The sequence below is a fragment of the Phyllostomus discolor genome, chromosome 10 (genome assembly GCF_004126475.2).
Source record: "Phyllostomus discolor isolate MPI-MPIP mPhyDis1 chromosome 10, mPhyDis1.pri.v3, whole genome shotgun sequence".
Classification (NCBI taxonomy): domain Eukaryota; kingdom Metazoa; phylum Chordata; class Mammalia; order Chiroptera; family Phyllostomidae; genus Phyllostomus; species Phyllostomus discolor.
Window position 1 is genome coordinate 27,795,045 of NC_040912.2, and position 27,649 is coordinate 27,822,693.

General features: G+C 42.9%; 1 protein-coding gene across 3 annotated transcripts in view; it reads left to right on the forward strand.

Moving 5' to 3' along the window:
• The window catches only part of SLC25A13 (solute carrier family 25 member 13), a 171,388-nt gene that overhangs the window by 102,258 nt on the left and 41,481 nt on the right, over positions 1-27,649 (forward strand). For 2 of the 3 annotated variants that reach the window (XM_028525570.2, XM_036010589.1), the window contains 7 exons: positions 1,800-1,938; positions 2,715-2,808; positions 3,046-3,130; positions 7,426-7,513; positions 7,972-8,130; positions 20,678-20,730; positions 22,943-23,023. In XM_028525570.2, the coding sequence (XP_028381371.1) occupies positions 1,800-1,938; positions 2,715-2,808; positions 3,046-3,130; positions 7,426-7,513; positions 7,972-8,130; positions 20,678-20,730; positions 22,943-23,023 (699 nt within the window). The remainder of the gene's footprint in view (positions 1-1,799; positions 1,939-2,714; positions 2,809-3,045; positions 3,131-7,425; positions 7,514-7,971; positions 8,131-20,677; positions 20,731-22,942; positions 23,024-27,649) is intronic. The other variant, XM_028525571.2, reaches the window with a different exon arrangement.

The following is a 27,649-nucleotide window of genomic DNA, read 5'->3' on the forward strand; positions in this document are numbered from 1 at the left end:
GCATGAGCTCAGTGAATAAGGGATTGTAAGAGCAACTCTTACATGTTATGTAAAGGTTTTTCTGTTTAAAAGAAACATTTTCTTAATGTGATTGTATACATTACTAAAGTTAAAAACACAGTGTGTTTTGGCTAGTGTTAGTAGGTAAGTTAATTTGTTATCTGGACGATATCGAATCTCTTAAAGAAAACATATTAACTGGTTTTTTAAAAAAGCAAAAACAAATTTATGATCTCGTACTAATTTTGCTTTATATTTTGAGGTATGCCAAATGCTAATCTTTGCTTTTATCTATTTTCCAAGGCAAAAAATTGTTTTAAGTCGTGTGCCTAGATTATATGTGAGGTCAGCAGAACAGAAACTCTCAGTGTTATGTTTACTTGTTCATTCAGCGTGTGTGTGTGTGTGTGTGTGTGTGTGTGGAGAGGTGACAGTGGCACATGGGACAGGCAGTGAGCCCCACTGTGCTGTGCTGCAGAGTTTCCATCCTGGTGGATATCCAGTCCCTCTCCTTCCCTGCTGGCCCCAGAGAGTGTCCTGGAGAGTTCTGCCGGGGTGGTGCCCAAGCCTTGGCCATGGAGCATAAGAATCACCATGGATAATTATAAAAAGTACAGATTCTAAGCTTCTTTCCAGATCTACTGATTCACCATCTACAGGTGGTGAGGACCTTAGAATCTAACCCTGAGCTTCCTAGATGATTCTGATGGTCACTTGGATTTGGGGACCCTTAGGTGGTTGGTAGCTATCTTTTCATTCATCCCAGGGAGATTTTTTTTTTTGAGTGTTTTCGCCGTCATCTGGGTTTCTCACAATGTTTACCATAGGCAGAAACTTAGGCTACCTTTTCATTTTTCCTTTTTTATCCCTGGTGCCTGTTTTTGGAAATGTGGTGTTCTGACAAGGCCTTTTCCACTCTGGCACTGTGTTAATCTAGCTCCCGTTCTTGCCCGCCCCCCTTCCCTGCCCCATTCTAAACTCCCATGTCAGCTATTCTAAATGGTTACTAAGTGAAGATTTATATGGTTGTTACCTTATAAAGAAGGGCTTTCCTAATAAAAATATTTTGCCTTGTTAGGGAAGGATAGAATTTGAAACCCAAACTGAAGTTCCATTCATAATGGACTTGCTGTCTGTTTCCCTTATCCCCTATTAAGAAATATGGTTTCTTACAAATTTTGACTATCAGAATTCTGACCAGTCTTAACCCCCATCAAAGCATATGGCATCTCATAATTTTACCATAACATGCCTGTTTGCTGGAAATCCACCACTGTGAAGTCTGTGCATAAATGATTATTTATTGCTAGTTATAAGTAACATGACAAATCATGATATTAATGCTAGATTGGCCGCTTTTCATAGTATGTTTGTGCCAGTGTAATATAGTTTTGTGTGTACAAGCACACACGTGTGTGATATAGGTTTGCATGTCTAAGCCTCTAAGAATTGCTCATTAGATGAAATAAACAAACTTATAAAACATTTCCAATGGAAATTTGAACTCTGTAAATTACTACTGGTGCTGTTGTTATAACCCTACACATGCATTTATTTAGTTTTCTAGGATCGTGTATGTGGAGAGTACAAGTTCTGGTCATGATTAGTTGCAGTTACTTCTAAAAATCATATAGCTTTTTTTTTTCAATGTGAAGGAAAAAGATGTATAACTATTTCTTCTTATACATGCATTCTTGATTACTTCCCAAACTAGCATTGATATATGTACTTCTGAGTCTTCCTCATTCTGTAAATACTTTATTTTTATTCCCCCCTCTCTTACTTTCAACTTACTCGAGGCTGCTGGAGGCACCACGTCCCATCAAGTCAGCTTCTCCTATTTTAATGGATTTAATTCGCTCCTGAACAACATGGAACTCATTAGAAAGATCTACAGCACTCTGGCAGGCAACAAGAAAGATGTCGAGGTGACTAAGGGTGAGTGAGAGTAAATCTGAATTCTTACCTGCAAGCATCTTGGTGCATTATTATTATTAGAGTGAAGAAGGCAACCAAGAAGTTTTGTTGTAGATTTTTTTTTTTTATTTCATTGACACGTACTAACCCTATGGCATACGTGTGTTCTTCATCTTGTGATTAGACAAAAGCAAACAAAACAATCTTGAGCAAGTTTTAAATAAACCAAAGACAGTCTTTGAGTGAGAGAACAGTGTAAAGTTTCTTAAATGTTTTCAAATCTTGCTAGAGCCTGGGCTAAATTGGCAGCCCCTACAGTGGGCTTCAAAAAGTACATGAGGAATTCCATAAACTTATACTGGTGACAGTGTAAATTGATCTACAGTCTTAGAACAAGATACCAGCATTTTAATGAGATTTTCTTTTAAACAGAGAATTGGCTTAGGAATTCCACAGCGTCATTAACATAACCTCCTGGGACCTATGCATATGAGGTTTCATATCTGCTTCCTAGTTTTCCCTGACCTGCCATTTGAATAACATCGTGTGTCATTTATTGAGTCTTCACATGGCACCAGACTTTTAAAGTCAACATTAGAGAAACTCATCTGCACACTCTTTCCAAATGAATGAAAGGATGCCAGAGTTCTTACCCTATTTGGATTGACTTGAATTCTCCAACCGATGATGATGATAAAGTTTTGTGATGTTCACTCATTCCAGTGCCTTGAGTTAATGCTGCATTTAGTGGCTATTCCTCCTTGAATCTTTCCCTTTTTAACTCTTTTTCCATACAGAGGAGTTTGTTCTGGCAGCTCAGAAATTTGGTCAGGTTACACCCATGGAAGTTGACATCTTGTTTCAGTTAGCAGATTTATATGAGCCACGGGGGTAAGTTGGCCCTTTTTTTTTTTAATTAGCTTAATAAAAGGAGGTTAGGAGGTGGGGGTAGGAGGAAGGCCCCAAACTGGGAGAAAAAGAAACCAAATTAAAGATAACTCTGAAATATAGGAAAGGAAAAAGGGAATGTTTTATAATTCTGTAATATATATTTTAATCAACTTGTATTTTGTTGCTTGTGCTTGTTTGTTTTGTTTTGTTTTGTTTTTGTCGTCCTCCACCCCGCAGCCGGATGACCATAGCAGACATTGAACGAATTGCTCCACTGGAAGAGGGAACTCTGCCCTTCAACTTGGCTGAGGCCCAGAGGCAGGTGGGCAGAAAGCACCTTTCACCCCCTTTCACTTGCAGTTGTCTTTTGGACTCTGGTCTGACCTACCATTTTTCTATTTTGCACCCAAATTCCAGACAATTTCGTAAGGCTTAAAGGAAAAATTACTTAGGGATGTTCTGATTAACAGATAGTTGACATTTTTGCTCTTTCCCCCCTGACCCACAGATGAGGTGGTTTTTCTAACTGCATTGAAAACCTAACCCTCCAAAACAGGGAGAAGACCCTTTCCCCCTTCCTCCCTAGATCTCGGTGGAGACGTGGGCGGAAGTCCCGTTTTGGTGTCGCTGGCCCAGCGGAGGCGCGTGGTGCTGCTGAAGGAGAGCCGTCTTCGCTGGGCAGAGAGGTTCCCCGTCAGTGCGTTGTCCCACTGCCGTGCCCTCCGAGTTTCTGAATATCAAAATGAGATAATTGTGTTTAGTCTGGAGTCATAGTTCGAAGGCTTGTAGACCTCTTTTCTCTGTGAAGGGATTCGTAAGTTATGTGGAAACAATTTGAGGAATGCTAAATTTTATTTTATGGTTAACAGAAACCAATCCCTTGCAGTTTGGGAGTGAGAAACTTAAGACACGAGGACCTCCTCGTTTAACTCTTGCTCGACTTTCTATAGATCAGGATTAGAGAATCGAAGCCTTCATGGGGTGGGTTGTGCTTACATGATGTTTATAAAATAAATCCACTCACAGACGAGCATCGTTTTAGAAAAAGAGATCCTTTAAGGCAAAGCCATCTCCGAATCCTATGAGACTTAACAGTTTTTGGCTTGGAGCTCTGGGTCTGTACAGAGACGCCAGTGTGACCACAATGGGTTGATGCGGGCTACATTTTTAAGACTGGCAGGCCTCAGGCCAGGACCCCCTCCTTTCAGCTCCTTCCCACTCGAATGCAGTAGCGAGTTCTGTGTGCAGCACATTGCTCAAAGTGGTGGGTGTGTGCTCAGTAAATCCTAACTAGGCACCTCTGGAAAACCAGCTGGCCGTTGTTAAAAGAGGAAGCCGATTTCCCCGAGTGCAGGAGAGAGGACTGTATAATTGTGTGCAGAGGTGGAAGCAACGTTGCTCTCCCCTCCCTTTGAATTTTAAACACTGCTTACCAGTGTCTCTGTGCTACTAGTTGTAGAGATTTGAGGATTAAGAAAAAGCAGGGAGTTTCTTCTTTTCCTTTTTTACTCCTGTTCTCCAGTTGGCAGTGGTATCCCACAAGTTTTCCTTCAGGCCCTCTGCAGCTTTTGAGAGTTTGCAGGGGGTGCTTGTTGATACTGGTCATGAAGGGGTTAGAGGAGGCTGATGGGATTTACAGTGGGAAATGGTTGGCTGCTGCTTCGAGGGTTAGAGCAATTCGCAGTGGTCTTGCCTGGAATATTTTTTACTCTGTGAACCTCAGTGGGCCAGGCCGCATTGACAGACTGGAGCAGCGGAGGTCACCCCCCAGGTAGGTCAGTGCTAACACCCACTCTCAGCAGAGGCACAGAGGCATGCGGGGGTAGGAATCTCTTCTCGTTTCACCAGCATGCTGCATTTCTAGCTTCAGAAAAGTTCAGCGAAAGCCTGGAGTTTCATTTAAGTTAAAGGATAGTTTACATACAACATTACAGTAGTTTCAGGTGTACGACTTAGTGACTCGACATTGACACGGCTGACAGTGTGCTCACCACAGTTGGACTGGTGACTTCTGTCACCGGGCGAAGTTATCACACCATTAGTGACTGCACTCGCCTTCGTTCTCACCCGTCCCTCCACCCCTCTCCTGTCTGGCAACCACCAGTTTGTTTCTTGTTTCTACTAGTCTGTTTTAGTTTTGTTCTGTCTGTTCATTCATATTATGTATTTTTATCCACGTACATAAAACGGTACTTTTCTTATGGCTGCAGCGGTCACAATGAAGCTGCTATTGATGTCCGTCTGTACAGGGATAGACTTAGAAACACTCCATGTAATTCGCAGAAGGAATGTTTCAGATTCTTAAAGGTGCATATTTCTGTGGAAAGCTATTTTCAGTGAAATGACTTTGAAGGAGATTGCAAATTATCTCATTGTGTTAGAATTGTGTTACATTGACAGCAACTAAAATTCAGTGGGTTGATGGCTGGGGTTGGTGATTATTTTCATTGTTCACCAATTTTAATTATTGTGGCTTTTGAAAAATACAAATTTTATTGAATGTTTTTATTCATTCAACAAGTATTTATGAAGCACTAATTATATGCCACCCTCATTTGAGGAAGTACAAGATCTGTGTATGAGGTCAGTCCTTACAAAGTCTAGCCATAGTTAATATAATGAGGACGGTTTGTGTGGCATTGATGTAACCTGTCAGTCAAGGAGAGTGGACTGGAATGCATATGTGTGAACCATGATGACTTCACTGTACTAGTCAGTGGGGGCGGTAGATGCCATTGAGTGAGCATGTGTACTGTGTGGCTATCACATACAAGGTGACTGAGCAAGTAGAGCAACAAATCTGCATCAGATTTTGCATTAAGCTTGAACATTCTTCCACGTAAACTATTGGGATGATTCAGAAGGCCACAGCTATGGGCAACTAGTGATTGGCAGCTTCATTACAACATGCCCATTCATGTGTCATGTCTCATGCAGAGTTTTTTTTTTGCAAAACATCAAACCACCCAGGTGACTCAGCACCCCCTATAGCCCAGATTTGGTGCCCTGTGACTTCTGGCTATTCCCAAAACTAAAATCATCTTTGAACTGAAAGAGATTTCAGACTGTCAGTGAAATTTAGGAAAATATGATGGGGCAGCTGATAGCAACTGGAATAACTGTGTGAGGTCTCAAGGTGCCTATTTTGAAGGGGACTGAGGCGTCATTGTCCTACGTACAGTTTTTCTTGTATCTCCTTCAATAAATGTCTCTATTTTTTATATTACATGGCTGGGTACCTTTTGGACAGACCTTGTACACGTAAATTTGCTACTGGATTTATGTAGGCAGAGAACACAGACCACTGACTGGCCTGAAATATGAATTTTAAAATGATAGACGAAACAAGAGGAGAAAATAATAATATAATCACCTAGTTGTAACCACTGTAAACATTTTTAATATCTCTAGATGGTGAGGTATCCAAAATGTTAGTGTTATTTTTATGTGCATATACATACCCACAAATAATTTTAATAAAAACATTTTTTAAAGATTGTAAAATACTTTAAATATTTAAAAACATAAAGAGAATTAAATCATGAATACCTGTCTACTCACCATATTCTTTTTTAAAAATATATCTTATTGATTATGCCATTACAGTTGTCCCATTTCCCCCTTCACTCCCCTCCAACCTGCACACCCCCTCCCACCCACATTCCCCCGCTTTAGTTCATGTCCATGTGTCATACATATAAGTTCTTTGCCTTCTACTTTTCCCATGCTATTCTTACTCTCCCCTGTCTATTTTCTACCTACCATCTATACTACTTATTCTCTGTACCTTTTCCCCCTCTCTCCTCCTCCCACTCCCCTGTTGCTAACCCTCCATGTGATCTCCATTTCTGTGTTTCTTTTATTTTTAATGTCTTATGAACATTTCTTAATATTAAGTATTTTACTACATCATTTTTATGATATACTATCTTGTTTTAAGGCTGTAGCATTATATTTAACCAGTCCTCTATTATTGGACATTTAGGTTATTCTCACAGGTTTTGCTCTTAGAAAATAGTGCTGTTTTCCAACATTCTTATAGCTTGATCCTTGTTTATGTACATAATTATTTTTTAGCCTAACTTTTTATCAGTAGAACTGCAGGGTCAGAGGTTATATGTCTTCTAAGGGATTGGGTGAATATTACCAAATTTCCTTTCAGTTCAGTTTAAACTTGATTAAACGTCAGGTTTGAGAAGCTGTTTCTATCAACTCTTGCCAGACTGAGTGTCGCTATTAAAAAACAAACCAACAAAAAACAGACCCCTAGTCTCCCAATCTGATTGATGAAGAATGGTGTCTCATTAATATTGTTAAATTTATATCTCTCGATCACTAATGAGACTTGAACATTTTAAAATAGATTCATAACATTGTTTTTAGTACATAATGGCTTTCATTACCTTCAAAACATGATGTTTAGACAGTAACAGCAATGATAACTTATTATTAATCAAAACTTACTGAATCTAACCCTGCCTTCCCTCTTTGACATTTTATTTGTGTCATAAATTTAGGAACCAGCAGGTAATTTTTAAAAATAGCATGTGCTCATTTTTGTTCTGTCCACTTTTCTACTTCCTGTCTTTCCGCTCTCCGTTCCCTGCACACGCGAAGAAGAAGGCTTCAGGCGAGTCATCTCGACCCATTCTCCTGCAAGTTGCAGAGTCGGCCTACAGATTTGGACTGGGTTCTGTCGCTGGAGGTAAGCCAGGGATGAGTGCAAATTTGTCAGTTTTATTATTCCTCTTATTTTTTTCCTCTGGTTTTCTGTGTTGAAATATTAAAGGCAAACCTTATGTCGTCTATGAAATGGGACAAGAGCAAAGAGAACTGTTTTTTTCCCATATCTGCATGTGATCAGGGACTTACAATGGCTCATTTCTCTTATGGATCTGCAGATAGGCTTTCTAACGACAGGTTAGTAATGAGGTTAGACTAGAGGGATGTGCTTTTTCAAAACTGTAACATCCTTTACCTTTTCATTGGTTCAAGTGAAAATTCATAACTGTTAAGGGTATAGAAAGTTAGTACAGTTTTAAAAGTGTACATGCAAAATTACTTTTTTTCCTTTTATCAGTTTTAGCTTTGACTTGAACCACCTCCCCTTTTCCTCTGAGTGACCTCAATTCCTTCTGAAATGTCGGTATTATTTGATTTTAGCTGTGGGAGCCACTGCCGTGTATCCTATCGACCTTGTCAAAACTCGAATGCAGAACCAACGATCAACTGGCTCTTTTGTGGGAGAACTTATGTATAAAAACAGCTTTGACTGTTTTAAGAAAGTGCTACGCTATGAAGGCTTCTTTGGACTGTATAGAGGTTAGTGCCATGGGCTAAATTCTTGTAAGGAAAAATAACAGTCAGAAGTTTGGCTTTCCATCCAAGTGCCTGAAATGTATTAGATAGACTGTGTTAAAATGGAAATACAGCAGATTCTCAATTATCCATGCTAATGGGATGGGCTGGGGGGCATGTAGGGCATGGCTAATCAAAACAGCCCATAATCTGAAAGCCATTTATATTGCTCTGTGGTGTGCTTCATTTCTTAAAATAATTATGTTTATAAACATCTTCAGTGAGATTTTAAAAGGCTCGTATTGTTTGTGTCCTTGAAATAACTCCACTCACCAGCTACCAGGGAAAGGCATCCTGGGACAAGGCAGGGCCTACTGGGATTGATGGGTGTCCTGGAGCAAACCACAGAAAAGTCCATCGGACGGGAACCAAGGGTTCAGCAGAGCCCTCCTGTGCTGCCTCTCTCTGAATTCCAGCCTCTCCTTCCCTGTCTCTAACTCTGTACCCTGTGGAATCGGCTCACCCACGGCTTGAACCAGGTTGTCCTTCTGGACCCAGCTGCTCCATTAATCATCTCAGGTTCATTAAGCAAGGAGAACAGTAGTAGAGAGTGTGTCATCACTCAGAGAAAGAATCCCACAGACCTGACTGCTTTCCCATTGGCTTTGGCCTAAAGAGGCATGCCACCTACAAAGAGAAAAAAAAAAACAAGTGATTCTGCGTCAGCTAAACCACAGTATCACAAGGCAATTCAAATGGCTCACTCTGAGCCATTTTGCCATTTGGCAACTGCAAAGCCGGCAGGGTCTTCCCTCCTTTCCCTACCACTGCTTGCTCTAGAAGAATAGTATTTAGTGCTCTGCAGAGACAGACCTCGAAGCTGGCAGCCAGGTAAACCTGTGCCTCTAGGCCTCTTCTGCCACCTGCTGACTCCAGTCTTCATCTTAAGCACACAAGTGAAAAGAAGAGGGGGAAAAACAGGCCTTTCTGGAAATCTCTCACCTTGGAAACTGGGAGGTTTCAAACTCCAGAGAAGTTCCATTTTGCAGGTTCTGTTGTGCAGCAGATAACCACCATCAAAGGCCCTTTGATCTTTTCTTTGCCCTCTTTCTCTCACCCCAGGCCTCTTCTTGACAGTTGGGAAGGTCTTTGACCCCAGGTGATTGATGATGACCCTTACAGGGTCACTGCCTTCCATTTGAAATACTTTTCCCTCCTGGTGACAACAAACCTGCCAAATGAAATGTCTCCCAAGTAGTACAAGTTTAATGTCACAGTTCCTGCTTCAGAGTGATTCAGGCAAAGGCGACCACCTTACCTGTTCACCTGCGTTGTTTTCTGTAGGGAGAGCTTGCACCTCAAGTCAAACAGATGTCTGAGCCTTGGGGTTGCCTTCACAGGTGACTTTTATGGCCTTTCCTTGGTTTCAGACTAACTTTCAAGGGCATCCTTAGAATAGTGAGAAATACTTGTGTCCTGCTGCGTGCCTGTCATGTCCTTGTGTTGACCTGGTTTGTTTTTAATTTGGAGTCTCTTCTGAATGAAGTCTCTGCCCACACCTGGCAGGCCTTGATTTCTGGTTGCATCTGGATTTCTTTCCTTGACCTGTCCTCTTGACCTCATGGACAGAACAGCCTAAAGCCTACCTGAGGACTGAGTGCTGAGCTCCTAGGGGCCATCCCACAAACCTCCTGCTGTTGGAGAGGTTGCATCTGTGAGATGGGAGTGACTGAGTCCTCAGGGGAGGTGGAGGGGGCGGTCTAGTAGGTGGAGGTTGAGGCTCACTCTGAACAGCAAAGAGGCAGTGCCTCCCCTGCCCCTGGTTTAGAGACAGACATTTCTCTAACCTGTTTTGGGTGCCAGAGCCCTAAGGGGCTGTCTGTCAGGAGATGATAAGTAGGGTGTGAATATGAAAAGATTAGTTCTGGAAGTCACATATGTTCATTTCTCCTCGATTTCTTTTTTTTTTCAAGTAGATGACTTTAAAACAAAAGATTTACTATAAAACTTTGTTTAGCTCTGTCCTGTGATTTGGATCTTGAAGGCAGAGTGATGATTGGCAGTTCCAGTTTGAAACAATGATTTACAATCTTGCTTCATAAATGGCTTAGTCCTATTCTTGATTGGTTGGAGACCAGTTTAGGGCCTTGCATATAATCCTTAATTAATAATTGTATATAACTATTGTAAATAACTAATAATTGTACATAACTACGTGTAAATGCTTATCATCAGGCAAGAGTCAGATTTGATGAAAATGGGAAACCGTCGTTGGTAGCAGAAAATTAGGATAGAGACAAAAAGACCTGAAGTATGTCTGAGAATCGGTGTTCTAACACTGGTGTATAAAGTCAAGACATGAAACTCCCTACATGTGATTCTTTGACTGCAAATTTCTCATTAAATGTAATTTTATTGTTTAAAAATTTTATTATTCCCAGGGAAAACTGTTAAGTTTCATTTTTATGATTTAAAATCGCTGCTGTTAACGCTTCACCTAGCAATATTTGAGAAGGTGTCAGACTGCATCGCTAATTAATAAACATGTTTCGAAATATTGAGCATATTTTTTCCTATTCTGGAATTTTGCTTAACATGTAATTTTCTGCATCAAGACATATATAATTGCTAATATTTCCTGAGTAGCATGATTTGGGAAGGTTGCATGAGTAAGGTCCTTTCCCTATTTTAACTTTATCTGTGTGTATATTTGGGGGGAAAGTCGGCAGTTGGCCTTGAAGGAAGGTCACTGCAGCCTGTGTTCTTATTATGAGCTTAATAAGCATCTCTCTCCTTCTCTCTTTTCTTCTTCTAAAAAGAATACAGACCTCTAAAGGGAAGCTGTTTTTGCATTTAGAAGTAAGTTCTCGTGGAACTGTGAGAGCGAAGGTTATTTTTAAAGAACTCTGTTAGCACTCACCACACATGTTTTTCTCTCCCCTTTCTCTGCCAGTGGCCAGCATCTGTCTGCACACAGGCCTGGAAGTCACCCAGTCATAATCAGGGAGCGTGTTTGAGTCACTGCCCCTTAGTCCAAAGGAGGGGCTCGTCAGGTCTTATTTTTCATCTCTCTGTGTTTCTTGGTCTCTGGAAGTCTCTTATTTAGGGGGGCTAAATTTTAGTTGTTAGAAAAGATCCCCTTAGGAACCCTTGGGACTGAATCTGCAAGCCTTCTCTATAATAAAGACTTCTGAAAGTGATTGATTTTCCTAGGTTTTTCTATAATTTTGGAAAATCAGGCCCCCAGGGTAAGTCTGTCCATATGAAGAAAAATAACACCCGAGATAATCCAGAGCTCTCTGAAGTCACTTGTGAAAGTCTTTCTCTGTTTCCTCCCCAGTCTTCAGATTGATTTAATGCACTCAGGTGTTTAAAATCCTTAATGAATTACCTGACAGCTCATTTGGTTTGAATGAATCGCATGACCAAATGAGTCAGTTATTGGCCTGCTCTAGACTTGGCGTAGTAAAGAAAAACAATTGATTGGGTAATCATCCGTAATTAAATGCTCTTAACGTTCCAGGGATAACTGTTTCTGCCTTTAAGCTTTGCTTCACTCTGTTCCCTTAGATGCTTCAGGTAATGAGATGAGTAGCCTTAGAAATTGGAAAATGTTTTGGGGAGGGCCTTGGGGAGGAAGATGAATTCAAGAGAAATCAGGATCCACGAGAAATACTTTTTAAAGGAAGGTTTTGATTTTTGTTTCTCTTCGAGGGACATGAGAGATTAGATCATTTTATGAATTAAACTTACTATGGAGCATTCCTTTATCTTTGAGATAATTGGCAAAAAGAAAAAATGTCTTACTAATAAGCTCATTGATCTAGGCGTGCAAGTTTGAAATGTGTCTACTTTGGGTCGTCTGTGGTGCAAAAGTGTCATTTTCCATCCTGGAATGTTCTCAAGGTGACATCTAGAGGATGTTGTGGTGATATCTCAGGAAGTTATTGATATGTGTGTATTCTAGAAGGAAGTTTTGTCAGACAGCTATTTTCTCCCATGTCTCTTCTTGTGGTTAATGGTTCTGTAGAAGGGAATATCTAAATAGTATGATCCACAGTGAGATTCCTTCTTGCATAATTCTTGTGGATAAAAATAAATTAAAAAATTCTAGCACCAAAATAAAAAGATTGGCGTTTCTACAACTCTGTTTCGCGTAACTTAAGAACCCATGCACCTTGGAACGAACCACAGTGAGTCTGTGAACTTCACTGAGTTACGGGTTTCATGCATGCCCACCAAAGCTTCTAATGAGTACAGAATGGATTGGTTTGAGTTTTGTCTTCTTGGCCAATTTCTGCACATTTTCTTTGAGGGTATTAAGGTGTGAAAAATTCAAAAGGCAGATGTTTGGTCATCGGAGACCAAACAGAAGTGAACAGAAGACTCGGGCAGTCCGTGAGCTGGGTGATCAAGCCTGCAGGAATCTACAGTGAGCCAACGGAGCTGAGCACAGGGCATTCAAATGGGAGGCTCAAGTAACACTAGTTCATATTAGGGCGGATCAGAGTGCTGTCCGAGGCTCCAGAGGGAGGATGAGGACAGAGGTGAGCTTAGAAAATTGGGAAAGGTGACAAGAAGATGGAACTAGACGTAGCCTGGAAAAGAGAAGATTAATGAACAAATTAGTTCCAGGCCTCGGGAATGATAATTTATAACCAGCTACTACCGCTGCTGAGGCCAAAACAAGGGAAAGAAACATTAAAACTCAGCATCAAGGAAAGAGTTTAGATAGAAGAAAAGATAACCAGGACTCTGAACACTGCCTTAGAGCAGAGTGAGAAGCAGGTGGAGAGGGTACATCCTTCCTCCTATGACCTGTACTTCTAGAACCACCTCCCCCCACCCCCACCCTCAGGTAGAGAAGGAGTCGAGGCGCTCGGTTTTTTCTGGACCCTGATCACACTCTGACACTCAGGGTCCCAAAGGCACCCAGCGCCACAGGTAAGTAAGATCACAGAAAGTTCTTGATCATTTTGAGTAAAACCTGTAACCCAGATAAACAAGCATTTAAACCTTAATATTTGCCAAGTGCCTCATCTCCCGCCCCCGGGGGGGGGGGGGGGCATTCCCCAGCTCCACTGTGGTCACCTTGGGGTGGAAAACCGGATTGCAGCGAGGGCTGTGAAAGGGGATAGTGTAGTCGGGAGGGTGGAAACGCCTCCTGCCTAGGGGCAGTCTGAGTCAAAGGGACAGACAAGTGGGAGGAGGTGGAGGGAGGGGAGAAGGCTCCAGCAAGTGAAGAGAGAAGGCCACGGAAACAGGAGCAGGAATAAAAGCTGTGAGGCAGGGCAGGCAGAGTGCTGATCGCTCCAGAATGGAGGTTAATCTGATGTTGAAAGCAAGGAGGGCTCTCTGGGAAGATGTGGGCAAGTGTAGTGGCCCCAACGGTGAGGTCAGGAGGGTAAGATTTAACATCGGAGCAGCTGCCTCCGGGCTGAAACTAGATCACACAAAAAGTGCTGCCTGTGGCTTCAGCTGCAGGAATGGGGTAGCTTATGCTTTAACTTCTCTTACCAAACTCTGCTGCCCCTGTCTGCCCGGAATGCCTTCTCCCCCATTTCACGTGCTCTAAGCTACCTTTCTCTGGGCTGGGCTGGCCCCTCCTGAACTTGTTTTGGTCTGACCTGAGACCGAAATGCCACCCTAGTGAGGGAGTTTCTTCCCTGTTGTGGCCCCTTCAGCATCTCTGCTCCTGCTTGTCCTGCTCAGCGTGGTCCTTCAGGACACCTGCGCTGTGGTGCAGTGGGCCGTGGACCATCAGCTGGCTCCTCGCCTGCCGCTGTCCCTGAGTCTCGTGCCCAGTGAGCTCCGTGACTCTCGCCTGTTCACCAGGTCACAACCTGCAGCTTGGCTTTGCCATCCAGTACCTTCAGTGTTTTTGAAGATCCCAGTGTTGAGGACCTGGAGAGAGAGACGGGGGCATGATGTAGATGCCCACACTTAGCCACCGTCCTTCTGTTGTGTGAAAGGGCCAGTCAGTGCAGGGTGCTAGCCCAGTGCAAGTCGGCCAAGAGAGAAGTTTTGGAACAGTCTGGGCCAGAAGAAAGGCCTTTGTAGAGCAGGGAAGGAAGTAGGAGCAGTAACCCCACTAGAGTGAACGGGGAAAAGCTGAGCATTAGGGGGCATAGAACCCTGGTTTGAGTGTAGAACTGGACCTGATTTCAACTCTGAGTGCCACTGCTGGGCACCAAATAGCCACTTGGAACAAGCTGCTTAGCCAGTTTCCATGAAGGAAGAGGAGGAGAGTGATGATGATGAAGATAAAAATAACAACAACAAAAAAACACCGTATGGTAGTTACTATGTACTTAGCACCGTTCTGAGAATGTTGTTTCATCTTTAAAATTACCCTGTGAAGGTGGTTCTGCATTTGTCCCCATTTTGCAGATGTGGAGACTAAGGGACAGAGAGATCCAGTAACTCGCCCACAGTTGCACAGCCAATGAAGAGCAGGGTCAGAACGCAAACCCGGCAGCCTGGCGCCTGGCTCCGTGCTCCTAATCACCTGGCTGTTGCGCCTTTCAGTAGAAACTACATTGTAAAAAGTTGCTTAGCATCAGAGGCTGAGAAATGTTTATGTTCTTAATGAAAACATTCTATTTTAGCTTAAAAACAGAGCAGAAGGCATGTCAGTGCTACTTCCTTATCTGTGCCTAAAGGAGGCAGGACCACTGGACACTATCAGACCAGAGGTGCCCTTACTGCTTGGGCACAGATGCCCCTCAACTTTCAGTGGGGTTATGTCACAATCAACCCATCATAAGAAGGTATCATAAGTCAAAAGTGCATTTACTACTCCTAACCTAGCAAGCATCAAGCGTAGCCTCGCCGGTTTCTTCTGAATGCGTGTCGCTCCCAGAGCACCGTCAAGTTGGAAGTTGGAAGTCAGAGACCGTCTGTGCTCCTTACGCAGTTCTGGACAGGGAACACGCTTCAGGCTGCATTGCCTCTTGTAGGCAAGAAGAGAATCAAGGACATCCCTTAAACAAAGGGGCAGAAAGAAACATCCCATTTTTTAATACATAATTTAGGTCATGAACCTTTTCTGACTCTTTACCTACATTTACTCATATAATTATCACAATACACCGATGAGTCCTACTTAGCATCCTTGGTTTAGCAGTGAGAGCCCTGGAGTTCGGCATCCCCAAGGTCACTTGGCCTGAAGTAGGCGCAGACCGAGGTGCAGCGATGGTCTGGCCGCTGCCGGAGCCCGCGCTCCAGACGTTCCCTTCGCTGCCAGCCATTGAAAATAAATGCTTTTAATTAGGCCAGCTTCGTTAATGAGTTTCTTTCACAGTATCTCTCAGCCCTGAGATTCTAGAATGTTTTTCTTAAAAGGCTTTAAGTAAATAATGGCATAGGAGCCCCCTCGTCCCGCACACTGCTCCTTTTGAGGTGCTGTATAAGCCACGTCGGAGGCTCCTGATGGGGGCTTAGCCCCACGCAGCTCTCCCTGGGTTGCACAGGGGACTGGGATCAGAGGGGATAGTGTGATTTATACCTCGCCCCTACGAAATTCGAAGACAAAATACTGTATTAATATTGTACCCTGTAAATCTTTTCTCGCATTAGCAGCCCTCTGGTCAAGTTTGCCAAAGAAGCATTGCCATATGTGCTGATGGAGCGGAGCTAACATGAGAAGATTAGAAAACTAACCACACTAATAAATTTCATTTGAGGCAGTTGGAAAATAGACTGCTGTTTTGACAAGTTAGAAACAACACACACATCCATTCTCTGTTTCTAATGGTTAAAATGGATTTCCAGAATCCAACAGAAACATCTTATATGAGAAGCCTAATTTTTCTGCTGAGTTACCCAGATGTCAAACATATATGTGCTTTGGACCTCAGTGTGATCGTGCTGAAGTGCCCTAATGAGACGGGCTGTTTTAGGCATTACTGAGCCACGTCACCCCTCCTCCCTCCGAAGTCAATGACCCAGGAGGGCTATTGCAATTCCCACCTCAGTGACTTTTCATTGTCCTGCAGATCGTGACACGTCCCAAAGGGTACTGACCCAGGAGGAAGGGTGTCAAGGCCCACAATTGTAGGGGCACTCAGACTGTCATCTTCAGCCACCTTCCTGTCCCTACTGAGCCAGGGGGCTCACCATGAGAACGGTACATACCCAGTAACTGCCTGAGTGCCAGCATCTGGCCCAGGTGTCAGGAATGGATTCGTGCTGTGGTTTTATTCTTACTGAGTTGAACTTACTCCGTTAATATGGTGGAACTTGGGGGCCTCTGATCATATTACTTCAACCTCCTAATTACTCCCCTTGCCAGGGATCCATCTCTGCCCTTGCCATCTCTCCTTCACCTGCCTCTAGAACTTTTTACTTTTTGAAATTTGCTCTTTAAAAGAATTTGGTCCAAGCTGTGTAGTGTGGCCTGGGAAAGTAGAAGTACAGTGTTCTAGGTAGGAGCCCCCCTACAGGCAGACCTCCTGGGTTAAACTCCATCCCCCCATCTCATAGCTGAGTGATATTAGGGGTCTGTCTCAGTTTCTTCATCTGTCCACGGGGCAACAATAACACAACGTGAGTTACTGGTATTGACTTATGTGGATTAGCTGTGCTGATTCACATAAAGCACACAGAGTATTGCTTGGGGTGTAATCAGTGCCCCCACGTGTACCGCCTGTCATCATTATCCCTGCTGCTGCTACTTGTTACAGGGTCTGTGATCCAGCTGTAGCTTCCAGTGGTCTTGCCCCGGATGATCTAGAGATTTTGCACATACTGCTCCCTCTGCATGGACCCCTTGCCCTCCCATCTAGCCATGTCTCCTTTCCCCACTGAATCTCACCTTATCCTTAAAAATCCAGGTCAAGTATCTCCTCTCTACTGCCTTTCTCGCTCCTGCAGGCAGAACAAGTGGTTCTCTCTCTCTGTTCCCACAGTACTTTGAAATCCCCAGGCTGTGGTCCTTACCACTCTGTTTTCAGGTGCTTTGTCCCCTTTCTGGTGCACACAGACACCCAGGCTTCCCTTCCTTCTAAACTGAGAATTTTCCCCGGGGGACGGCACACACCTCGCATGTTCACTGCACCCTAGCAAGCCCACAGCAAGCACTTGGTAAATGTTTGCCGAACGAATAAATATGTGCTGCCCTGTGTTTAGTCTTAAATACATGGTTTTCCTTTTTGTTTTGTTTTGTTTGTGCTGTTCACAGTGCATTACTAAATTTATAGCGAGAAAGACAAATCTCAGTAGCGTGAAAGGCCGGCCGGAGTGATTGTGTCGAACACTGGAGTCATTTGGCTCTGTGGGCTGGTTTTTATTAGTCCTCGAAAAAGACTGTCACAGCGTAGTTACAGAGACAAGAGATCATCATTTAAATCACAGTGCTTTCAACCCATCCAGGGTTTTGGTCTACAATTTAATGATGAGAAAAATACCTCTAGCAAGTAAATATTTAACTAAGCATTTTGGCACTTGACCTGAATGCAGAGAGCAAAATGGCAATTGTAAATGTTAAGATGTAGTTTAAACAGCTTATCCCTGCTTTTTCCTAGTAGAAATTAATGTTGTGCTTTCATAAAGTAATAATAAAGCCTTTCTTATCATGTTATAGATATTATATTATCTCATATTATGTAGTGGAAGTAAAATAATAGTGAGTGAGTAAAGTTTGGGAGGAGAGAGTGCTTGCCTTGAATCAGGGTGCTGGCTTTGCCTGGATGCTTTCCTGCTCACGTCTTCTGTGCTGCTTTGCTCCACTTCGTTTGTCAAGAGCGCAGGCCTGCTCAAGCCAGCCCAAGCATGGAGGAGCTTCCGGCAGGAGTCACACTTGAGAGAAAGGAAGCAGAGGTCTTACCGGGATGCCAGGGCAGGAGTTCCACTGGAGCTTGGCCTCAGTGGGACCGGGCGATGGTCCTGGCTGGCTTCCCTGCCTGCGTGCATTTCATGGGCTGTGTGTTCTCCCTCCGTGTCTCCATTTACTCTACACTCTCTTCTCTGTGCCAACCCATTCCCTTTTTGCATCCATGGTTTCTCCTTCCTCGTGGCGTTGTTACAGACGTGGCTTCCCTTGGCTGCTTTCCCCACTCCGCATGGTATCCTCTCAGCTGGGGCTCCACGCTGACTGGCTGATCACCCCCGAGTACCCCTTCACACCCTTGACTGGCCGGCTGCACTTTCAGAGCCAGGCCACAGGGCCCAGGTCTCGGAGATCATTGGCTGCATGTCCGTTAGGTGTCTTCCCGTTGTTTGGTCAGCTGCGGCGCTCGGGGTAGAGCAGGCTCAGAGTACGGCTGCCTGGGGAGACATGGCCAACTCAAGTGTTCACGGGGTCCAGACGGTTATGTCAGTGGACAGGCGAGTCTGGGTGTGAGAGGCAGATACCGTTTGCATACTAGACATAAGCCAGAGGTGAGTGTTGTCTATAAGCATAGATTCTTTTTTTTTTTTTTTAAGATTTTATTTATTTATTTTTAGGGAGGGAAGGGGAGGGGGGTGGAGAGAGAGAGAGAGAGAGAAACATCAATGTGCGGTTGCTGGGGGTTACAGCCCACAACCCAGGAATGTACCCTGGCTGGGAATCGAACCTGGGACACTGTGGTTCCCAGCCCGCGCTTAATCCACTGAGCTATGCCAGCCAGGGCAATAAGCATAGATTCTTGATGGGAGGGGCTGAGGTTTGAATCCCAGTCTCACCATTTACAGGCTGGAGAACTGGGACCAAATTACTTAATCTCTGTGAGCCCCAGTCTTGTCTCTGTAGGGTGGTTGTGAGGATTAAATCAGTTAGTCAAGTGCTTAAAATGGTGCCAACACATAATAAATGATGTGTTAGCTGTTGTTTTATTTTTTTTAAAGAAAATTTTCATTTGTATCAGCATACTCATCATCATTTAGTTCCACAGTGAATGAGCTTACTCTCATTTTTCTTAAAACATGAAGCTCCCTTGCCCTGTCTGTCTAGTTCCCCCTTTCTGAAGAGCCACAAGCACAGAGAAACAGTATCGGCAGAGCAAGGGAAAAGATGAAGACAGCTGGCTCTTGTCCTCATTGTCTTATTGGCATTGGGGTGTGGTGGGGACCTTGGCGAATGGATGCGTGGGTCCTGGATGAAAGGGCGGGGCCTTACCCAACGGGAGCCCAGTGCTGTGATGTGATGTGAGAAAGAAGCTCGGGGTGTCACATCTATCTGTCCTTACGAGAAGCTCACATTATGTTTGAAACCTTATGTTACTCAATGAAACAAACCCACATGCTGATAGGTATAGCCCTCGACCCAGTGACTTTTGGCCACAGACTGCTGCATCAGGAAGACGGTACAGGCATGGCTGGTCTCCCAGGAGAGGTTGCAAGTGGACCTTCTTGTATCGATGAATTAGAACGTTGCACTAAGGAAGGACAACACCGTGAATCCCCTCTCAAGGACCCCGTTATGACATGGGGAACAGTATATTCTGATTCTCCAGGTTAGCTTTCCATGAGTTTTTAAGAAAAGGCATTTGCCTTTGATTTTACTTTCTTAGGGCAAATGAAAACATTTTTTTAGTGTAAATATTAGGTCCACTACTATTGCAACTGCCTCTCCTCGAAGAAGCCCTTTCCTGTCCAAGGCCACACCTCCTTCTTGTGCTCTGATTCTTACTTGATTCCCACTCAGGCCAACATGTCCAAAACGGAGCCCTTCACCTTTCACCCCTGACCTGTGACCCTGCAGAGGCTTCCTCCTTCTACCCAGGGTTTGTGCTAAAAACTGAGCCATTGCAGTCAAACACAGTTTTTCTTGGTGTCACAGTCTCTTCTCCTGCACCCTTCCCCCCACACATAGAACACACTGTGTCCTGTTTATTTTCTATACAGCAGCAGGAGTGGCCTTTTAAAATTATGAATTAGCACATCACTCTCCTCCTGGTCAAAGCCCTCCAATTCTCATCTACCTGGGGACATGTGAAACTCAGGACCCTGGCCTGTGGTGTGGCTGCAGTGCCTGGGCCCTCCGGGGCCGGCCTCCTGTGACGGGGCACACTGCTGTCCACCCACTTCGTGAGCACCCCGGCTTGTCCCTACTCTGCTGTCTCTGCCCTGTCTGTTCCTCCAGTGCTGTTTCCTCCAGTGGTTACTCCTTCAGAAAGGCCTCTCCCTCCTTCTGTCTGAGACCTGTCGGAGCAAGAGCAGTGTTTGCCATGTGCTTGTCACTGCAGCATGGTTGCTGAGTGAGTGAGTGGCTCAACTGTGAGCATTTAGGGGTGGAGAAGGATGAGGAGGGTGTTAGAAAAGCATAATGTAGTCACCAAAGTTCACTCATTCAAGAGGCAGGAGGGAAAGGAGCAGACTCACTGTGGAATGAGATTTCCTAGATCATTAATGCTATCGATTTGCCCAATGCGCAAACGATGGGGAGTGTGAGAGGGGATTTGCTCAGGCTGATGTGGCCGTGGGACATGAGTACTGCAGCTTTCTGCTTTGTGCATTCTCGTGAAAGGTAATAGAAAATCGCCACAAAGATCGCCCCGGTTTCTACATGGTGATCCCTTCTTTAGAGCTGTTAATTTGTTTAATTAATGCAAGTTTATTTAATATACTTCTACTTTCTGTTGTTTTTTAGGTCTGTTGCCACAGTTATTGGGAGTTGCCCCAGAGAAGGCCATAAAACTTACAGTAAGTCTTTTGAGTTGATGCTTCTTATTAAAGGCATTTGCACACGCTCAAGATCTAGTCAATGTTCATGTGTGAAACGGCAGGTTTGTGCTTCCTCAGAGCTGCGGATTCAAACATACGGCACCCACCACACACAGCTTTTCATTTCTCCCCATTCAACACTGAACATCCAAGAATGTGACAATATGTTTGAACAAAGGTTTTTGGTGGTTGTCGCTGTTGTCACCATTGTCGTCATCCTCACCATTGTAGTACTGGCAGCAGCGGCAGCTACATCCCCTCCAACCAAGTAGCATGTTGGTACTTCACATGTATCACCTATTGTTGTTTTAATCTCAAGTAAAGCATGACCTACAGTTTACAGACAAGGGAAGTGAGACCCACAGGGTTTAAATGCTTGCCTGTGCTGACCTTATGCATGAGTGGGAAACCCAGAATTCAGAATCAGATTTTTCTGACTCTAGAGTGTGAACTCCTTGAATTGCACCTGCTGTTTACAGAATTCAGGGTTAGGGCACATCCTATAAGCATTTGCTAAAGCCACACGTTGAGGGGCCTGAGCAGGTGTTGAAGCCGACCCTTGATGAGATGGTTTCTCCAGTGTCTGGCAGATGGCAGGTACTCAGTGAGTGTTTGTGGAATGGGTAGATGCCGCATTTACGTCACCAAGGGCGTGAGACCCAGAAAGTTAAGCTCCACTTTTAGATTGGGCTATGTTATGTAGCCTTTGTACCTGGAATTCTCCTTGTACCATCTTATTATATGGCTGTGGGGCAGTTAATCTTTTCTGGCTTTTATCTTCCAAAAACATATGATTGATCCTTAAAATTGCTTATAATGAATACTATTTTGAGACTATTATACTTAATTAATTAATTAATGCTATTAACGTTCTTTGAGAATCCTTGAGAAAGTTTTTAGGAACTGAATTTTGACTAAGTTGAAAAATCTGCTCAGCCAAATTTATCTCAATGATGAGTACTCTTTTAGATTAAGTCTTGTTAGAATTCTGACTTGAAAGTAATTTTTAATCAAACCCTATGAAGCAATTTTTAAGTTATAAAGTATGTTTTCATTTTGTCTCTATTGTCAATATGTCTCTTTTTTTTTGTTATTATAATTACAGGACATACTTGAATTATAGGCTTGTAAGTCATCGATATTTTAATTTTTTAAAAGATATTATTTATTTTTAGAGAGAAGGGGAGGGAGGGAGAAAGGGAGAGAAACATCGATGTGCAATAGAAACATCGATCAGCCGACTCTCACACACCCCCAACCGGGGACCTGGCCCACAACCCAGGCATGTGCTGTGACCAGGAATCAAACCAGTGACCTTTCAATTCACAGGATGATGCACAAACCACTGAACCACACTAGTCAGGCCAATATTTTCACTGTTTTATCCCTGAAATATCAGGAATACACAAATATACACACATAGACACATGTATAAGAGGGGACCCCCAAAACCAGAATTTATTTATTAAAAGTTGTATATTAACTTTTATATGTTTAAACTTCAGTCATCTTCAAAGTACTCTCCTCTTGATACAATACACCTATTGAGACTTTTTTTTCCATTGCTCAGAACCGTTTTTGAACCTGTTGATTCTGATGCCTGTTAGTGTTTCTGCCATTTTTTGTTTCACTTCTTCCACATTGATAAAACTTTTCCCTGTGATAACTTTTTCATCTAGGAAGAAAAAAAGAAGTCGCTCAAGTTGAAATTGGGTGAATAGGGAGGGTGGGATGCCAGGGTCATGCCATTTTTGGGAAAAAACTGCTGAACACTCAGTGTGGTGTGGGCAGGTGCGCTCATAAATCACCCATCATGAAATGGGTAAATGCGTTGAAAGAGTCTTAAAAAAAATTCACTCAAGCTAAATGCAGCCTCTCACAACAATTCCAGCTGGTATGCCAATATAGATGGGTTCCTAGAGCACTAACCTAGCAGGGGAAGCCTGTACTCCAAGGGGCCCACCCTCCAGAAGATAATTCTGGGTTTTTGGGGGTCCTTCCTTGTATATTTTTCCTTTATAAAAGTACATCTATGCTGGTGAGAGCACTTCTAAGATCTTTAATTTATTTAGTTTGTGATTACTTTAATAAAGTGACAGAAAAAAATAACATATTTACTGATGTATACTTATATGTGTTTAATGACTTTCTTTATATTTTTCATCAGCTTCTGTAAATATTTTTCTTCAAGGTGAATGATTTTGTGAGGGATAAATTTATGCACAAAGATGGTTCGGTCCCACTCGCAGCAGAAATTCTTGCCGGAGGCTGCGTAAGTACCTTTTGCGGATCTCTCCATTGAAATATTTGCTTCACATGCACATCGCCACCGTGGTGAATGAGTGCAGACTAAGGCTTCTGTTCAACCACAGATCCTGTGCAAGGCAGAGTCTCCTAGGGCACCTCGCCTTTTCCTAGCAAGCAAGCCATCCCTGAGGTGGAAGGGTAAATGTTTCCGATCTTATTGCCTGTTAACCATGCCTGTTGAATTTGGCATTGCTCGCGGTTGGTGCTGCAATAGAAGTCATTTGGGGCAGACATGTTTGGCCTTTGAAAAATCTTTGCTAACCTTTTTTAAAGTTAAGCTTTAGTTCATTGTTTCCTCATGGCGCTCTCTGCTGGGTCGGGCCCGACGACGAGTAGTCTGAAGTCAGCAGCCGTGGCTCTCTGCTTTGCTTTACCTGCTAAGTGCCGGCAGCTCTTCAAGCCTCCCAGTGCCTCTGCAGGGAGGACCCTGGGAAATCGCTGGCTGGGTGTGCTCTGCATTGTCAGCAATGCTTGGAATGAGGATTTCTCTATGTGGATGAACAACCTGCATCTTGTTCTTCAGCTCAGCAAAATACGTCTTGTTTTACCTTATGTACAGGTTTGCTCATGTGAATGTAAACACTCTGAGTAAACTGAACTTTCATACAAAGAATGGTGCTATTTCCAGATAAGGTCGGTTAAATAAACAGGCTTTGATCACTAGGGCAATACAATATTGGTATATTTTTCATCTAAACCTATGGTTTTTATAAGAAAAATGAGGTCACTTTTATTTTTTAATTAGTCTGCTCTGTTCAGGCAACAGTATTTATAAAATAATCTTTCCTTGAGACTCATTGAGATTAGAAGCTGGACAAACACCTGGGAATATTAAACCTTTGCTTGGAAAGGGCCTGTTGTCCTGTCTAGCATTGAATGGGGTCCCGTGAACATAGCAGGAGCTAAGAAGTCCTGGCCCTGGTAATTCTTAGGAGCTGGGTGGGACCGGGCCACTGCCCACCTCTCTGTTTGATCACTGACCTGTCATAGACAGCCAGGTAGGGTCCCCTCGTCCTGTAACTTTAGGAGCATTCAGGATGAAAAAGGCAGCCTTTAATGCCCAAAATAAAAGGGCGCACACACAATAATAATAAAAAAGAACATTAGGAGTTACAAAAACTGTTCCTCATTTAGAACAACTACGATTTCCACCTGAGTTACTAGATTTTCTAACTTTAAACCGGCATATCCATAGGTTTTATCTAGCCTGGCCTGCGGGCTGTTCCAAGAGGCCTGGGAGAGCAGGGCATTGCAGTAGGTCAAGTGGGTTGTTTTTTTGTTTTGTTTTTACGTCAGGTTTTAAACCTGCTGAAAATGCATGATTATATATTTCAATAAGAATTTAAAATGTGAAATTAATTATGTGATACTGCTCAAGATTTTGGCAATAATCTAGAGGTTTATTTTCTTCTTAATGAAAGCATTTTGCCTGCGCATGGGCCCGGGTGCCAAGGAGATCAGTCGTGGCACGTATCGCCTACCCTAGGTGGTCTTGTTTTCTCCTATGCGGTCGCCCGTTTCAAACACAAAGCCCAGACTGGCATCAGAAGTGGTGCCTCGTCACTGTAAAGAGGTGCAGCCCTTTTTCAAACTCGATCTAAACACAGGCTTAAAATTGGAGCCACTTGGGCTTTACAGCTACTTAAAATATCTGTGAAATGAGGTTTGCCGTCCTTCATCTCGAACACTGGGAGACAGTGGTCCTCAGTGTTTCAAGTCTCCTGTTTTGCCTTTTAATTTTTTTTTTCAGTCATGGCTTTAAGAAGTAAGAGTTTATTTTCCAGGTAAGCAATCCTGTAGGTAGCAAACAATCCCAGCCCCTACCTAGATCTCTGAGGAGTGGGAAGGAAGAGTCCATTTTCATTGTGGTTTTTTTAATAGCAGCAGCGTCTCTCCAGGCTGGTTCGGCAGAGTCTCCCTGATCGTCCGAGCCAGTCACACTCCTTAGAAAGTCCTCATGCGTCCACAGCCTTGTGTGTCCAGTCGGGAATACAAAGGGTTTTGGAAAGTTGTGTCACATGAGCAGTGCCCCTTCTTAGTTCACCCAAGCATTTCCAGGCGTTGACTTTTAAGTGCCTGGGGAGGTCACCTTGCTTCATTATTACTGAGAATTAGTACACTTGGCTGACTTTTGCACTTGTAATCAAAGCTGCTCGTTTCTTTGAAGAAGGCCTTTTCTGTTTTATAATCTGTTTTCTGCAAAAACGGAAAATATGCAGGGAGGTCTTTGTCTCATAACCTTTATAGCAAGCACTTAGCTCAACTAATAGTATAATAATATAATGTTTTATTTTATAGTTTTTTAGACAAACAACAAAAATGATAGTAAATTTGGAGGGAGATTTTGGAGGAAAAGGAGTAAAATTATTTCTGTTCATTTATTTTTTTATATAACACTATACATAACTGAAGTGATTAAAAATATTTTTACTGATATAGAAAAGGGTGAATCTTTTTAAATTCATCTTTTGCATATTTAGTTTTAATTTAGAGCACTGTGAAAAATTTGACTTCAGTTTATAGATTCACACTCGTAGTGATATATTCAGCATAGTTCAAAATGAAACTAAATGCTGAAACTAGAGCTTACAAATTCTTAAGTCTGAAAGGTTCTTGTGATGTGTGTTTTTTTCCATAAGTGTGTTTTCTGTTTTCTAAATTAGGCTAGCAGCTGTAGGGGTTTTGACACAGATGTGAACCCTTAGGTATCTCTGTGCAAAATAATACATACCTTCAGTTTCTTTCCATCCTTCCCCTTCTTGGGTCCGGAGCTCAGCCCCTGTAGGGAGCCGTGACTGGTGACCACTGTCAGTGATGACAGAGGCTCTCAGTAAATGCGGCAGAGGAGAGAGGGCCTGTCACCACTGCCCATTTCCAATTAGGTTCCCAGTGACTTTGAGAACTCACACTATCTCTGAGTACATTGTTATTGCCGTGTTGCTGTTACTTTAAGAAAAAAATAACTTATAATACCACATGGGCTGTAGGTTGCAGTCCCTAATTCAATAAAATAAGTGTGTATCGACTGTACTGTGCATCTAGTGGAATGGCAGGTTGAAATCTCAAGGGGACTGGAATCTTTAGTTTGTGATCTTTTGACCTTAAGATCATCAGATAGGGAAACATAAATGACACCATGACTTATTTCAAGGAAGATATTAAAATGATGATCAGCCCTGGCTGGTGTGGCTTAGTGGATTGAGCGCCGGCCTGCAAACAAAAGGGTTGCAGGTTCGATTCCCAGTTAGGGCACATGCCTGGGTCGCAGGCCAGGTCCCCAGAGGGGGGTGCACAAGAGGCAACGACACAATGATATTTCTCTCCCTCTCTCCTTCCCATCCCCTCTTTCTAAAGATAAATAAATAAACTCTTTAAAAAAAAAAGGTGATCAATTATTTCGCATGCAAAGTCACATTGATTGAAATAAAAAGAAATAACATTCACCAGAAAAACAAATGTCAAAAAATATAAACCTGGGTCTTATAAAGCTCATATTATTAAAAATTATTTGCATACCAATAAAAATAGTATTCTGTAATAATTTTTGGAAAAATACATGAACATGTTTTTTGAACAGTAGTCCTTCATAATAGGCCCACTGTATTTTTGCATTGAAATGCACACACATGCATGCATATTTTTGTGTGTGTATATACATAAATATACCTAATGCTTATGGGAGTTCATATTCATTTTAAGTGGGAAAAATAATTGGTATGCTCTTGTCACTGGTGCTGAAAGGGATCGGTGAGAATGTCACCATCGGGAAAGACACAGCATGAAGGGTAATGTTAACTGCTGTCCCCGGCACGTAAGGTTGCCTCTGTTGTTGTTGCCTGTATTTCATCATGATGGTTTTGCCCACGTGCATGCTGTTTTGTGCCTGTTCATACGGCACGTGTCAGATATCATTTTTAAGGCAAGATACCATGTTTTACTATGTGTGTTATTTTGCATCACATTTAGTTCCAGTTAACCTTTATAATTTTGAAAAACAAAAAGATACAGGTGTCCATATAGGCACACCGCTTAACTTAGGACATCAAACCTGACAAAAGCGGCTGGAGCTCCTCGGGTACCTGTCCCAGTAGCTTCCCCCGCTCATCTCCCAAGGGGTAACCCTACCCTGAAATTGGTGTTTCCCTTTTCCATGCACGTCTTGACGCTTTTTTTTCTACATTTGAGTATATCCCTAAGCCATATAAATGTTTCCTTTTAGATGCTTCATTCTGACCCAGTGCGGTAGGAACAACCCAGAGGATTCCCACATTGATGCCTTTGCGTTTTTCCCATTAGTGCAGCTTATGCTTTGCTTGTCAGAAAACAATAGTAATTGGGAATATTATTTTCAGATGTTGCAGTGTGGCATACAGTGAGCATGTCAGATATAGATGTGTATGTTTATAGGATTTTACATAGATATAGTTGGAACCGTGTATTTATTTAACCAAGCTTTTGTAACTTGAGGTTTCTTTCCTAGACTTCAGTCATTTCTTCAGCCTTACCATTTAAACTCATGTCCCATACTGAGTAAATTTAAAATTATAACCCTCCCTACTCTGTCTTACTGCCTCTCCTCCTTCCCTCCTTC